The sequence below is a fragment of the Battus philenor genome, unplaced genomic scaffold (assembly GCF_028537555.1).
Source record: "Battus philenor isolate CCGP_79_NKW_IND1 unplaced genomic scaffold, ilBatPhil1.0.hap1 SCAF_26, whole genome shotgun sequence".
Taxonomy (NCBI): Eukaryota; Metazoa; Arthropoda; class Insecta; order Lepidoptera; family Papilionidae; genus Battus; species Battus philenor.
The window spans coordinates 2,546,122-2,560,999 of record NW_027181689.1 but is presented as its reverse complement, the minus strand read 5'-3'; the positions used below and the strand labels follow the sequence as shown (position 1 = coordinate 2,560,999).

At 37.2% G+C, this 14,878-nt stretch overlaps 1 protein-coding gene across 5 annotated transcripts in view; it reads right to left on the bottom strand.

Moving 5' to 3' along the window:
* Positions 1-14,878, bottom strand: part of Wnk (Wnk kinase) — a 93,583-nt gene that overhangs the window by 1,856 nt on the left and 76,849 nt on the right. For 3 of the 5 annotated variants that reach the window (XM_068768565.1, XM_068768566.1, XM_068768567.1), the window contains exons 21-33: positions 14,275-14,554; positions 13,326-14,118; positions 11,082-11,191; positions 9,682-9,795; positions 7,817-8,020; positions 6,979-7,164; positions 6,456-6,568; positions 5,734-5,820; positions 5,083-5,229; positions 4,539-4,620; positions 3,069-3,188; positions 2,383-2,561; positions 593-769 (exon numbers count right to left, since the gene is read on the bottom strand). In XM_068768565.1, the coding sequence (XP_068624666.1) occupies positions 593-769; positions 2,383-2,561; positions 3,069-3,188; positions 4,539-4,620; positions 5,083-5,229; positions 5,734-5,820; positions 6,456-6,568; positions 6,979-7,164; positions 7,817-8,020; positions 9,682-9,795; positions 11,082-11,191; positions 13,326-14,118; positions 14,275-14,554 (2,592 nt within the window). The remainder of the gene's footprint in view (positions 1-592; positions 770-2,382; positions 2,562-3,068; positions 3,189-4,538; positions 4,621-5,082; positions 5,230-5,733; positions 5,821-6,455; positions 6,569-6,978; positions 7,165-7,816; positions 8,021-9,681; positions 9,796-11,081; positions 11,192-13,325; positions 14,119-14,274; positions 14,555-14,878) is intronic. The other 2 variants (XM_068768569.1, XM_068768568.1) reach the window with 2 other exon arrangements.

The window sequence follows — 14,878 nt, the reverse complement described above, 5'->3', positions numbered from 1 at the left end:
ACGATTAATCACAACAGCTTAACAACATCTAAAAATGTGAACACTCCATCGACAACTCTCTCTCTATCTCTTTCTACTTAGCTGAACGTTGCTTCGTTATTTTTACCCATCAATATGTATATTACTTATATTAATCCACCATCATAGTTAATATTCTCTCACAAGACTTAGAAATACCATTCGTCGAGTAAAATGTCGTTTCGCTGACGTATAAATACTGTGTCAGATTTAAAAGAAGCGACAGCGATAGTAGCCTAATAGTAGAGGACCGAGACATGCAAGCATAGGTCGCAGGCTCGACTCCCAGGATACAATCTTAAATATTTCACACTTTGTACATTAATTATGTAGGATTGCAATTTCACCAACAAGTTCACAAAAGATGAGCAAAAACATCCTTTGCATATCAGCAATATAATACTACACTGCAATCGTTAACCAGTCTTCCAAGCGTGGCTTTTATGCCATATCCCTCCATAGACACCATAGCCCCTTATAGGGGAGTCCTATGCCTTGTAGTGTGCATATATGGGTCAAAAACGACAATAAAAATGAAGCAATATATTAGTTGGGTATTATTCGAGATACATACCGCTGGTACATCTTCCTGCGAGTAGCGGCCTTCCACGAAGCCTTCGAAAGCGGTATCCTTCTCCAGGTCCAGTGTGCGGGTGATAACGGTGCATGTCATGTCACGCCCCGGATCCAGTATCAAGAAGCTGCGCTCCCGATCCTCAGAAACTTCCTCTGCGCTTTGTTTCATCTCACCCTGTATACACCATTAAATGTGTTGAATTGTAAAAAAAACATTAGTTGTCATAAAGTTGTTGTTGCTTTATAGTGCGCATTTAGAGGTTAATTGAAAGAAAACAGTAAGCACTGAGAAATTATTGAGTAGGTAGTAAATAAACCTAATAATAACTATGCTGTAATTTTAATAGAGTAATTTATTTATATTTTGTGGCGAATTATAGATAGAAGTCCGAAGTAGAAGTGTGTATATTCCTTCCAGCTTCGCCCGTAGTCATATCGAAGCAAATGAACAATTTTATTTCTGTGGAATTCCCTCTTTCCACGCGCCGCTGACAATGGCGTAATGTTGCCTCATACAATTAAAACAGTCTCCGACACAAATCCGTAATTGAATTATTGTTTAGAAGTAGCTTCCAAGGCATGACCTATCATTAGTCATTATATCGACTACTGCCTTAAATACACTACTGAATCTAAATTTGGCGATATTATTGAGAAAATAACTTAATAAGAACACCTGCATAGAAGTAAAGCGAACAAATGGGTATTTTAACAGTGGGCAGAATTGGCCATATAAGTTGGTAAGATGGTCTGCATAGTTACTGAGTATGACCTAAAAATGTCGGTCACAAACATTACACTAATATCTAGCAGACTGTATGTGAGTGTATATTTGATTATAGAACAACTTGAGGATAAAATCTGAGGAATCATTACGTACGTACGAAGGAAGTATATAGCCAGGATATAAGGAAGGAAAGAATGACTTAAAGTGGGCAAAAAGTGTAAGCTGGTGCACTAAGAGCTAATACGCGAATCGAGGTGGAAGAGCATTTAATTTTTTTTTCTTTAAATTAAAAGATAAACGAAGTAGAAATAAAATGGTAACAATGGGACCGAGAATGCGGTTATAATTCAGTTGGGATTCGTGATCTCAGGATAAACCAGACCAAGATGGTAAATACACATTGACCACATTGGCAGCTACTCCACCCATAACCAGATTATCATGAAACTGTATTAGTCGTTAATGCGCGTGCTATAAGCACGCAATCGGTCCTTTTATATGGTTTTTTTACACAAACAATTCTGAAGACTAGACAACTTCTACTTGCAGATAGGATTTTATGCGATTCGTGCCTTGAAAACTACTGATGTCGTAACTGATCCAGGCAAGCTACATATTTTCTTAGCATCATATCTACGAGTACTGTGTAAAATAGAGTAGAGTGTGATCTAATTTAAGTCCATAATATAGAAATATAAATTTCAAAATCGATTCGCTTACAAAGAAATTCTAATTTTGTTTTTGTGGCAGTGACTTCACATAAGCATATAGCACGTATAAGTAATGGATGCATCTCTATATATACTCTGTGTATATATATATATATATATATATATATATATATATATATATATATATATATATATATATATATTAGTGATAGCATTCGGGGTATCTTCAGGAGTTATATTACAACAATCGGTGTAACATAACTCCTGAAGATGCCCCGTGGAGGGGTGAAACACGTGTTGAGTAATTTGGTGGTGGTTGTTGGGTGATTCGCATTGTTTGCCGCATATCACTCTAATGGGTGCATGTATAGCTAGTGTGTGAGTGCGCACCTGCAGCGGCGCCGGGTCGAGCACGGTGGCGGTGCGGCCGCTGAGCGCGTCCGTGAGCACGTAGCAGCGCGCGCGCGCCGCGTCCGTCAGCACGTACGTGTCGCTCTCCGGCGCGCGCTCCTCGCACCACGACACCTCGTCCAGCGCGCCCTCGCCGAACTCGTGCGAAGCGTCTTTGCCTGCAACAACCAAACATTATACACATTACACTGCACTCTCACGCGGTCAAGAATGCATTCACTCAGCGGGGGGGGGGGATAGATGAGGGAAGAGGAGAGTGTCTGATAAGGTGACAATCACAGTTTAGATATTTTAATTGAGAGTAAATGGGTTATTCACATTAACCCCTTAAGTACCCCTATTTTGTAATTAAAATAATAATGATTTCATTTTTTTAATTATTTTTATAGCAGATACAAATTAATTTATTTCATTCCATTATTATCAAAAAATTATTTTCTTTATGATTAAGATGATTGCAATAAAAATAATGTTAAATTAGATATGAATATATCATAACGTTTATGACATATTTCTAATAAGGGAAGGGAGGGGGGAAGGCATGAGTTTATAATAGAGAAATTTAAAGTTACATATTTTATAAACAGTTCCAATGCAGTAAAAGTCCAGCGAGCTCCCACTCCTCAGCCGGTCTGCAAGAGACACGTGTTCCCGCGGGTACGTACCGTGTGTGGGCGCGTGGGGGGGCAAGCGCGGCAGCAGCCGGCACAGCGCGTAGCCGCGGCAGGGCGCCGCACGAGCCACGCGGTAGCGCCGCGGGGCGCCCTCCCACTCCTCCCCCAACTCTACAACAGGCGCGCGCTTAAGCCTAACACAACTCCTTACAACACATGTACGGCCGCAGCACGTCCGTTGTCAAATTAATATCATATGTTTTAGTTCCACTATACTCTATAAATTTACCGATCCATTAACGAATATTATTTTTAACATTTTAACTACCAAAAATTATATGAATACAATACGGATAGACAGCTGACCGAAACATCACTGATGTTCTTTCGTACTATATCGTTTCGTATGATGGATTCATTGGAGATAAATTCATGTTAAGGCATGATAATGCACGACGTTACACTGAACCTGTAACTTGGGAATCCGCCATGGGCGAGCATCTATGGGACTAATTAAAAAGAAACGTTCGGTCCAGAAATCCGGCCGCTTAAAATGTTGACGAATTTCGAAGCGCGTTGATACGAGGAGTGGGAGGCCGTACCCCAAGCGACCATAAAAACCTGTCCCGTTCGATGGCTAAATCTAATGTGATCAGACATTAGCATGTGCGATTGCATGAGCGGGGGGGGGGGGGGGTTATTACCCAATATTAATTTAATACATTTTGACATATTCGAAATGTTTGATTTTATTTATTTTAAATCACCTCAACCATTTTCATAAAATTCTCTTTTATGTTACATTTCAGAAAAAAAATACTGTAAGCATTTCCATAATAATGATATCACTGGGATGCTAAATTTTTAGGTTTTAACAAAATATAATTTTTCAAATCAAATACAAATGCGTTTTCATATGCAGCGACTTTGAAAAAACGCTTGGAGATCGAGTCGATTTGCTTGCACGCACATGTACTATATTATAAGCGGTTATTAAAATAGATCGAAGTTAACACAACTTTAATTACATAAGTCAAATGCATTAGTAATCATCTCTATTAATGCAAATACAAAAACCCGTGTTATGAAGCAATGTGACCCCAGAAGCCTTGAAGCACCATATTGCTTAATTAGTTGACAATTGCATTTTTGTTATTAAAATCGGTAATTTTTTTTTAAATAATTTTAACAAGAATATCTATAAGCTTGCTAATCGCCTCCCTTATACTATAGCATATCCTTATTTTTAAAGTTTTAAGCTCAGCAGGATCAAATATACAATATTTAGACTATGTTCCACTAAATGAACTTTTGACGTGGTGCGGCCGTACGTCTATTCACTGCTAAGGAATAAGCCATGCACAGCTTACATATAAAAAATAAATATATATAATTACAAGAATTATATAAAAAATAAAGAGTCCTTATGAGCTACAGTAATAGGAATAGCTAATAATAAATTACCATAGCACTACTATCAAAGCGGAAAAATAAATATTTACATTGCAACAAATCATTTACCTTCATACGTGTTGACGGCGCCGTCGTTTATGTTGTCCGACAGCATGTCGCGCTCCTCCGCGCTGTGCTCTATGAACACGTCCTGAAACACATAAAAAATTGACTTATTTATGCTATTTTAAATTGTGATTACAATTCCTCATATAAATACTTTTTGATGGGATTGTCACTTCTGCCCAAATGGCAATTGCAGATTCCTCAGATTTGAGGTGGCTGGGCTCAGATGGCACCTTAAGCCTCTTTTAAAGTAACGAAGCTCAAAAACTTCAGTGAGAGCCTTGGCTTGGGCCGCTACACACTATATTTCACTGGATTGGGACGACGTCGAACTCTTAGATCGCTTCAGTGAACGCTTCATGTAGTGACTAAGTTAAAAGGCCAGTAGTGCGCATTTTGTGTGAATTATATATTCAAGATTGCTAATAAACATCGTGAAAACTGCTATATATATACCTTTCATACTAGACTTAGGTACTAACATCTTTAAGCCAATTTCAGGGCGGTAATAATATCAATATAGACAATTAAAAAAAAAGTTAGTCACCTTCGTGGGCGGGTGTTTGTAGTGCAGGCTGATCTTGCTGAGTTCGTGGTCGAGATGCGCGAGGCGAGAGGCGTGCCCCGCCGCGCCTGAAACCGCCAGCTCACCGGCTTCGGTGCCTTCGCCGCCCAGTGCTTCGCTCCCGTCCACCTGACGCGACCAACACTATCATAATCAATATGTCAACCGAAAAACGCCCACTGCAAGGCTAAAGCCTCCTCTAACGGTCGCTACGATGATCGGTCTTACACTTCCTGCATACAACGACTTCCTGCGAATTTGCGTCATCGTTCTAATCACGGGGCTTACATGTATCACGTCAACCACCTGGTCACCACTGGAACCTTTGAGTCCCGACTTGTATCGCTTCTGACGATGAAATTCTATATAAACATTAATCAATCTTCCTAGTTAATTTAACAAGCTGTTTTCTAAAACCCTTTTGTGGATGGAACTCGTAACTAACTGACCTCTACTTGATGATATAAATGTTTCATCTAACTATATAGTCTTTAAGCCATATGGTTCAAGTGGCATTGTTATTAGTTAAAACATACTTGAAAATCTCTTATATAGGTAGAAGTTATAGGAATTTGGTTTGACTAACATTTAAAGGAGCAGAAGTAATTTATTAAATGTCGTAAAGAAACGCACCTTGTGCGCCGGCATGGCGTGCATCGCCCGTTGCGTGGGCGACAACACGGGGCTGTACTCGGGCGGGGACTGCGGCGACACCGGACCCTGCAATGAGAATCAATTATTAATTTGGACTAATTAATTCTTATCATAACTCGAATATAAAGTCCTAATTGTCAACGTAACTTTCATAAATTCAGCTAATCCAGTAATCTCCATTACTAATTTAAATATTTAACTATAATAATATATCTATTCCACCTTAAATACAACACAAGAGCAAAATCGGTTTAAAATAAATGGAAAAACGAAACGGAATTAACTATTTTATAATATCAAAACATTTACATTATTTATAAAAGTACCTATGAAGTAAAAAAATTATTATATATGGTTATAAAATTGTGTAAGTTGTAGGATTTTGGTATTCACTTTGTGGTCGCAATACATTTTGAACATACACTAAACTTCACTACAGTTAGAAATTTACAGGAAATCAATATCAGGTAAGTAGGGGAACCAACACGGAAAAACATGGCAAGGGGTCTACGACACAAAAAAGTTTGGGGAACTCTGGCTTAGACGGTGCGTCTTTTCATTTATTCATATTCAACTAGTCCTGCACGCTTCGCGTATTAAATAAACTTGCAAATCCTGTTACAAGTGAAATTTCATAAAATTCATACTTAGCTGTCAGCTCAGAGTTCATCTAATTAATGTTGAGTAATGATCATAATTACACTGTTGGATATGGAGGAAAGCTTCTGCTGCAGAGACAGCATGTACTCGTAGGACTGACTCTTGTTGGGCGTGCTCGGCTGCGATGAACCCGTAGAGTTCACATTTGTCATACCTGTCCAAAAAAAAATTATTAAACGCGTTTCAACAAACAGCACATTAACATAGTTTTATTATTTATTTATTATAATAGTGTTCTTCTCAATGCTTTTCTTTAATTAACTAAAATTGTTATACGGAAGTTAAACGAATGTTTATATTCTAGAAATATAGAAGTAAATAAAATTATTGACTTAGGAAATATATTTCTTGGGACATCTTTTTACTTGTTTAGACAGATTCAGTTGAAAATTTAATGCAGTATAACGTGATGTCTCATAACATAAAAAGATTGAAAAAAATACCGCCACTTGTAGACAAAACCATATTATGAATATAAAGTGTGTGACAAATTAGCTGAACATTAACCCCTCCCTTTACAATTGTTTCTACTTATTTAAGACCCTGTTTTTATTAGCCGCTTACCGCCTGCGTCAACGTCGACAGCCCTGCGCGCGAGTGTATGGTGCGCGTGGTGGGGATGGTGGGGGTGGTGCGCGCCGCGGTGCATCTGCCCCGGTCCCACCAGCGACAGCCCGGGCCCGTTCAGACCGAACTTCTGTCCTCCCATGAGATTCTGACCGCCTACTCCTAAGTTCTGTGATGCTAGACCTACGAACATTTCCATCAATCAATTATTCATTTTAAACCTAAAACACTGGGGTAATACAACCTTCTTGATACACGGTTCTTAATACAAGAGTTAATACTTATTAAATGTAACATAAGTAATTAACATAACCGTATTTGCTTAATGGGCGTGGGATGATATCGTGTACACACAGCGTAAAATTTGAGACCCAACAGTGATGTTAAAAGTAAACCAAACGATCTAGAATACCAACCGAGTCGTTCAATTTTAATGTAATTTTTTTTTAATACGAATTATTATGATATAGTGTGAAAATGCGGGCAACGCAAGACGCACACGAGGTATATCAAAACAGATATTTGTATACTTCACCATACATACCCTAAGAGGTGAGTAACAATTGGGCGCAATCTGTATGTTTTTAAGGATTGTGATATATCTCACATCGTGGGTATCTTCTATAGATGAAAACCGGGTTTGGATATATAACTAAATAGGGCCAATAAAAGTTCTGTGAGTAGGACATTAGTAAATGAAGGTAGATTTTGGATCATACTATTACATTATAATTATTTATGTATTGCACCCCAAACACCGGAAGACACAAACTCAATTCTGCCATTATTTCTTTGATCAAGTTGAAATTTAATCTACGAGGATCATAGTGCTGACCTAAGTTTTGTCCAAGATTCTGCCCCATGAGGTTCTGGTTGAGCGCGAGGTTCTGCGTGGCGAGACCGATGGCCTGGTGCTGCAGCATCGGTGCAGTGAGACCGGCGGCCAGCGGTGCACCCAGCCCCAGTCCTAGGCCAAAGCCGGCACTCAGTCCCTGCGCACCCAGCTGGCACACCGTGTTCTGGAGCGCCTGTTGCTGTGCTGTGAGTTTTCATGTATACATCTCAGTATATTTTTCGACTTTGCACTTTCTTTCTTGGACTCTACACACGATGTTATTGACAAAAAGGTTATATCCACTTTAATACATCTAGATAAATATTTACTTTTTTAATCTTTAGATATTTTTCAAATTAATTAAGGTTTAGCTACTGTCAATTAGACATACATATTTAGCATACTAAAAAAAGATTCAATTAGTATTAATGTATTGTTACAAGTATCAAATTAAATTTTAACAAACAACATTTTAAATTTAAAGTTATCTATATTTATTTATTCATGTATTAAATTGTTTTTATATTGTATTGATTTATAAACCCAAACTATATAGTTTTTACGATAATTTATACCGCCCACAAAAGAATGATTTGATATGGACATAACATCGTGTAAATAAAAATTTAGACCTGATTATTTTGCCACCATGTTATAAAAGCATCTTTACCTTCCCACTAATTCAAAAATTGTTAAATTTCGTTTATACGTGCAACTGTTTAGTTTCTGGTCGGCTATTCTCAACAGCGTTCTGTGTGGTAGCTTACTACTTATAATGTTAAAATAATCGAAGATTCAAAAGCGCATGTAAATGCCTACTTCAATAAAGATATTACTAATTTGAATTTAAATTAATGTGATGACTTGAGCATTTTCGTGTATAAACTTTAATCGACGACACAGTGTAGTAACAAAACATTTATAAAGGCTTTAGTGCTGTTGGGATACATGAACGTGTGCTTGCAAAGCAGGTATGGAATGTTAGGTGCATTTATCCGTATATGACATTAGTTTTACATGCATTTATCATTTAGATACTTGGTAGTATTGTTATTGGCGTGTTTAAGCATTAAGTTTATGTTTAACATAATGGTGTATTTACAATACCTTGATACATAAAATATATTGTATATGTATCCTAATACTATATCAAAAAATAGTTTATGTGTTACATAAAGATTAGTAAACCTCATTTATGTAAATATTACACAAATTTGCAAGACCCAGGGAAGTTTATGTCTTCTCAATCCACCATGTCACCAAATTTTTTAGTATTTTGACAATACGACACAAGCTAATTAATACACACAAGTGTATAGGTGTACATACTGCAACCACTATAATTAACAGTATATATAGAATCTAATAAATTTTGATTATAATATATAGAGTGATTGGCTATAAGTATAAAGGTTTTGAACTGGTGAATATTTAGCTGATTTGTCAATAAGTTCTAAATTTTATGCACCTATTTCGAATCAACCTGTATTGTGATCTCTGCATTTTTTTTATGGAATACTACAAGATGAATGGACAGATAGTAAACAATATTTAATTTTATTGTTTTGCATTTTATTTATAAATTTCATAATAATTATTTTTAATTATTATATGCAGCAATGCGAATTTTGGAAATTCTTTTTCTTATTATATTATTACGTTTTTTGATGGGGATATTATTAGGGGTGTACCGTACACCAATTGAGAGCAAATGAACTATACATTCTCTCTTTTAAAACCTTTTAATATAATACCAATACACTGTTTTCTAAATACTGCTGTGACTATCTTTCCAATTAGCTGTCGACGTATTAGTTGATTCTAATAAATTTTGATTGAAATATAGCCGAATTAGAGTAGATTACCTATGAAATCATTAGCGGTGACCAGCATGGGCTGGTAGAACTTCTGCGGCTGAAAGTGCGCGGGGAGACGAACGCCCGTCGCGCCGGCTGCCACACCACACGCCGCCCCACACGCTGAGCACAAAGCTTTCTCACTCACGTGCCCACCAGCGGCGCTACCTTGTGCCTTCTATGAAGACGCACCCCTCTCCATTTACCAAGAGGTCATATATAAAGTTACCCTCATAGACGAGAACAACTTTCACGATTAATTTGCATTTTAATCGATTATAAAATAGAGTGGGATGCGTCTACACGAAAACGCCGGACGCAGGCCGCTTCCAATCCTACTTAACGAAAATCTATGTGGGAGACCTAGGCCAGGCAGTGGACGTGCTAGAGCTGAAATGATGATGATGACCGAGTTGCAGACATCTATCGCTTCATTTATTACACTACACAAACTGAGTCTAGGAACCTGTTTTTCATTCTAATAATTTTATGGGACTTGATAACATTTAATATTTATCCGCAAGTATAGTTAATTACTCCAAAAATATATTTTATACATAATGTGATAGCAAGCGTAAGTGGCTGATATGCTTTTTTTTTTCAATTAAAAATTAATTTAAAAATAGATAAGGCATTAAGACTGTTTGCGTTGAGAATCGGTGAATAATCACCGTCATCAGTGCATTCTTAACGCGAGCGGTCTATATTATCCGCCGGCTAATTAATAGTAAGTTATTAGACTTCTTCAATCATTTTTAATTAGCCATGGCATTCGGAAATATAGTCATTCCACAATTAACCCAGACTTGACTTTTTAATTTAGAAAACTTACTCTTAACGCGAACGAACTAATAATTTAATAACGAGTATGACTACAGTCATCTACAAAGATCTTTCAATTACTAAACACAGATTAAAACACACAATGAGACACTGGGTGAGTGATATTGTGTATACCTAAATAATATATAGAACATACATGTTATAACAAAAAGCAAATGCAAACAATATAGGTTAAAAACATAACACGGCATCTTTTGCAATAGGCAAACAATAACAATCAGAACAAACATATATAGCTTATATAAAAGAAAGAAGAAAGAGCTTCTGGTGCACTAATCGAGTCATCATGCAGAAGAGAAATGATTAATAACTATTTGAAAGGGTTATATGCTAAAGGCTGTATTTACTTTCAATAGTTTTCTATCGCATTCAACTTAGGTATGAAGCCTTTTCGGTTATTAAATTCTAAATTAACTATTTCTTACACTCAAACTGTACTTAATTTTTCATTGAATTATCCACTTCAATTTTTTTAAATTATTTACTAACTCTAATAAAATTAATTCATAAAAATTTCTTGAGGAAGAAGAAGTAAAGAAGAATAATAATAATAGAAGAATACACACCTGGTTGAGCGTTAGCGAGTAAGTTGGGATGAAGGCCTAAATCAGGCTGCGGGTATTGTGTTTGATTCAGTAGACCCAGCAGGTTCGGACCCGTAAGGTTCTGTTGCTGACTGCAAACATATTCAGATGATTAATATTTTTAAGTGCTTATCCGTACGCGTGACTTAACTGCTCTTTACTTAGATCTTGATACCAGTGGCGTACCTAGAACTTTTGCCGCCCGGGGCGATCTCCAGTTTGCCGCCCTTTCTATTATATGTCAATCGAATAGTAGTTTTTAATTAAAAAAAATATTGATATATCACTTCAAAGTAATCATATACACTTTCCAAAAGAAATGGCATTTAATAAAAAAATAAATAAATAAAGTGACATCAAAAAATTTTAGTTAGGAAAAATTGCCGAACAAAGTCGTAAAGATCCTTTCACGCATTCAACGAATTTTAATGAATACAAAAATAAAATTATTACCTTGTTCTTGAATTAGAATCCAAAATTTACACTAAAATGCATTTATATACACCGAGGAATAATATTCGAAATCATAAAGTTAATCATAATTTATATAAATCAAATATTAAACTTATAATAATCATTTATTATTCAAGAAAATAAATTTGAAATGAAAAAGTTGCTTTTCACAACTATAAGTAAATTTAAAAAATGTCGCCCCAAGGTAAGTGCCGCCCGGTGCGGACCGCACCCACCGCCCCCCCCTAGGTACGCCACTGCTTGATACTATATGTAGACAAGATTCAACTTGATATATTATTAATAACCTAAATTTTAACAGTTACCACAAACGTTAAAAAATTCATAGAAAATTTTATATGACAAAAATAAGTACTACGATTGAAAAATTAAAAGAATGTTTTAATGGCATCAAAACTTAACGGAATTTTATATGACATTACAACCATAGCCTTTTGTAAATTTTAAGGGCGATACGATATTTCGTTATATTTATGTTAAGGCTGAGTTCTGGGCACATTACATCAAACAAAATTTCCTATTATATGTGTAATTCGAACTCTCCCAATTTTCGTATATGCGGCTAGAATCAAATAACTACTGTCAAGGCAATTGAATTTTAATTTGTCCGATATTGGCATTTTAGCACATTTTAGCACTCATTTTGTTGGAACCTATGTTGAAGCAGCTAAACGATTTTTAAATTGGTGTCTTGCTTTTATGACGGGAACAACGAGGTTGACTTGTCCAAACGTGGACAAAAGCCCAACCTAAAATTGAAAATTAAATAAAATAGCATGATATTATAGCTGAGGCCCGACATCGTGACGGATTATGTATTATTTTTTTTTGTACGTACATTTATTTTAACCTATTTGATACCTTTTATTATTTTTGTTAAGATAAACCATTTCAAATTGGAAAAGCGTGATCCTGCGCAGGGCACGAGCCGAGCCAGTTCGATGCTTTCTTTATCGTCGCTAAAGAAAAACTTTTATTATGTCCTAATAAATATTACTTTATCCTACGTCATACCTTATACGCAAAAAATAAATAAAAATGAAACTATTATTAATTTTTTATTTTAAAATAAAATGTTTTGTACCCCTTCCGTAGTTCTTAACCCTATGAATTATACTAAAATCTACATTAATTCGATCCATCGATAATACGCTGGAACCTTTTAAACTTGACCTCCACAATGAATCTTTGATCGTGTAACTTAGAGAGTCGTAGACACGTTTGTTTTCTCTTCCGTATGGCTAGCGAAAATAAATATTAACTGTGCTAATCTAATGACATAGGCTCTAAGAGTTCAGTAAATAATTTTTTCTCACTTCAAACTTGGTAGAAGGCTAAATAAAACAAAGTACTCCACTTTGTCATAGAATTATTTTAAATCAATATTTCGGGCTACTCTTATATCTTGACGATATCTCCTATATCTTACAAGATACTCATATAACTTCGACATTAAGTTACTAACTTGCTTCTACCTTCCAAATATGGCTTATATTTTTTTAAAATTTTTTTAACCTTTGCCAGCGGTGAAATATGATTGTTTAATGACAAACATCTCGATCTACTGCGCTCTTTTTCTTCCATATATTATTAATAGCAAATTTGTAGCGCTTTTTGACTTTTAAAGATATAATATAGACACTAAACGATTAATCTATCTAACACTGAATCACGTTTCGAACAAAAAACCGACTTTCAAGTCTAAGTTATTTGTTTATTTAATATTTTCTAAACAAAGTTTTAACTACTCACTTCATAATATTCTGTTTCAACAGCATCCTTTGTATGTTTTCGGCGTTGGGCATCGTATCACTTAGTCCTGGTGTGGGAGTCAGAGTGGGTTGCGCGAACGGAAGCCTACCAAGTCCCACGGGGTCGCCCAACGCTGGGCCCATTCCCAGCCCCATGCCCAGACTCAAGTCCGCACCTAATCCCATCGGTGTCCCAACTTGACTTAATCCTAGAAGCGGAGTATCTGTAGCTATTTGTAAAGGCGTGCTTAAATTTGTAAGGTTTGCTTGAAGCGAGCCGGTAAGTAAGTTGGGATTCAACATTGGGTTCTGGAAGGGCAGTGCTTGTGGGATAGCCGCCTGTATGTTGGTGGCAATAGGTGCGGTTATCGGCGGCATTGGCTGCGGTATCGGCGCAGTTATCGGTATCTCGGGCTTCGCCTCCACCCGCTGCTCAGCTACGGGCGGGGGCGCGTGTATTTGCGAAGCTACTGAATACTGTTGATTAGGAACATGTTTCTCTTGAGGAATGACTTGTGTGACGGGCTGCGCGGGATGTGTTTCCTCCGGGAGGCCGTTGACCTGGGCGTCCACTCTGCGGGGTTCTTTGGCGACTTCCGAGTAAAGCTTCGGCTCTGCCGGCTTCTCCGGCTCAGTCTTCTCCTCCGGCACATCCTCGCCGCGGTCCACCACGGGGCTGACTAGAAATCTCGATATCTTACGAGTGGGTTTTTGTGATTTTTTATCACCGTTCTGCGACTCCGAGCTCCCGGAGCGATCAGGCGCCATCGATCCGCCATCGGATTGATTCGAACCTGAATATTGTTAAGTGTTAGTAATAAAAATTAACCAATAAATATAAATAAATGAAAACTTTAAAATAAAATATTCGTTATAGATAGTCCATAATGTATAGATCTTGTATATTTATTACTTTAGATCATACGTATGTATACGACAACAGCACGTACCTATAGAAGAAGCGGTGCTAATCTTCCTCGACGATATGTCGGCGGGCAGATGCGCCGGCGCAACAGGCGCGAGGGTCGACACGGGTGTCGGTGTGGGCATGGGCGTAGGCACGGGGTCTGAGGGCGTGGGCGTGGGAGCGGAGGGCATGGGCTCGTCGTCGCCCAGGTCTGCGAGCGCAATACTGTCCTGGCTCGCGGTGGGCGTGGTGCACTCCGAGTTGTCCTGATTCGAATCTGTCAAGTTTTCCTCGCGCTCCGTCGTTTCCGAATCGTAATCAGTCTGTACAAAATTTTTAATTAATTAATAGAAAATAACCTTATAAACGATACTAGCTTTACCCCACCGGCTTCACTCTGCATAAAGTATACATGAGCTGTACCTTAAAAATTTTTTTGTTTACACTCCCACATGCAATCTTCACCAGTGGAATTACGTAAAATCCATTCTAAGTTGACATATATTAAAATAAGAAATATTCCTTTAATGGAATCAGTCGTTATTTTGCGGAAGTGTGCAAAGTCAGACTCTGTGTTTGGCACTAATCGGTGTAACATAACTCCTAAAGATGCCCCGTGGAAGGCTGAAACACGTGTTGAGTGATTC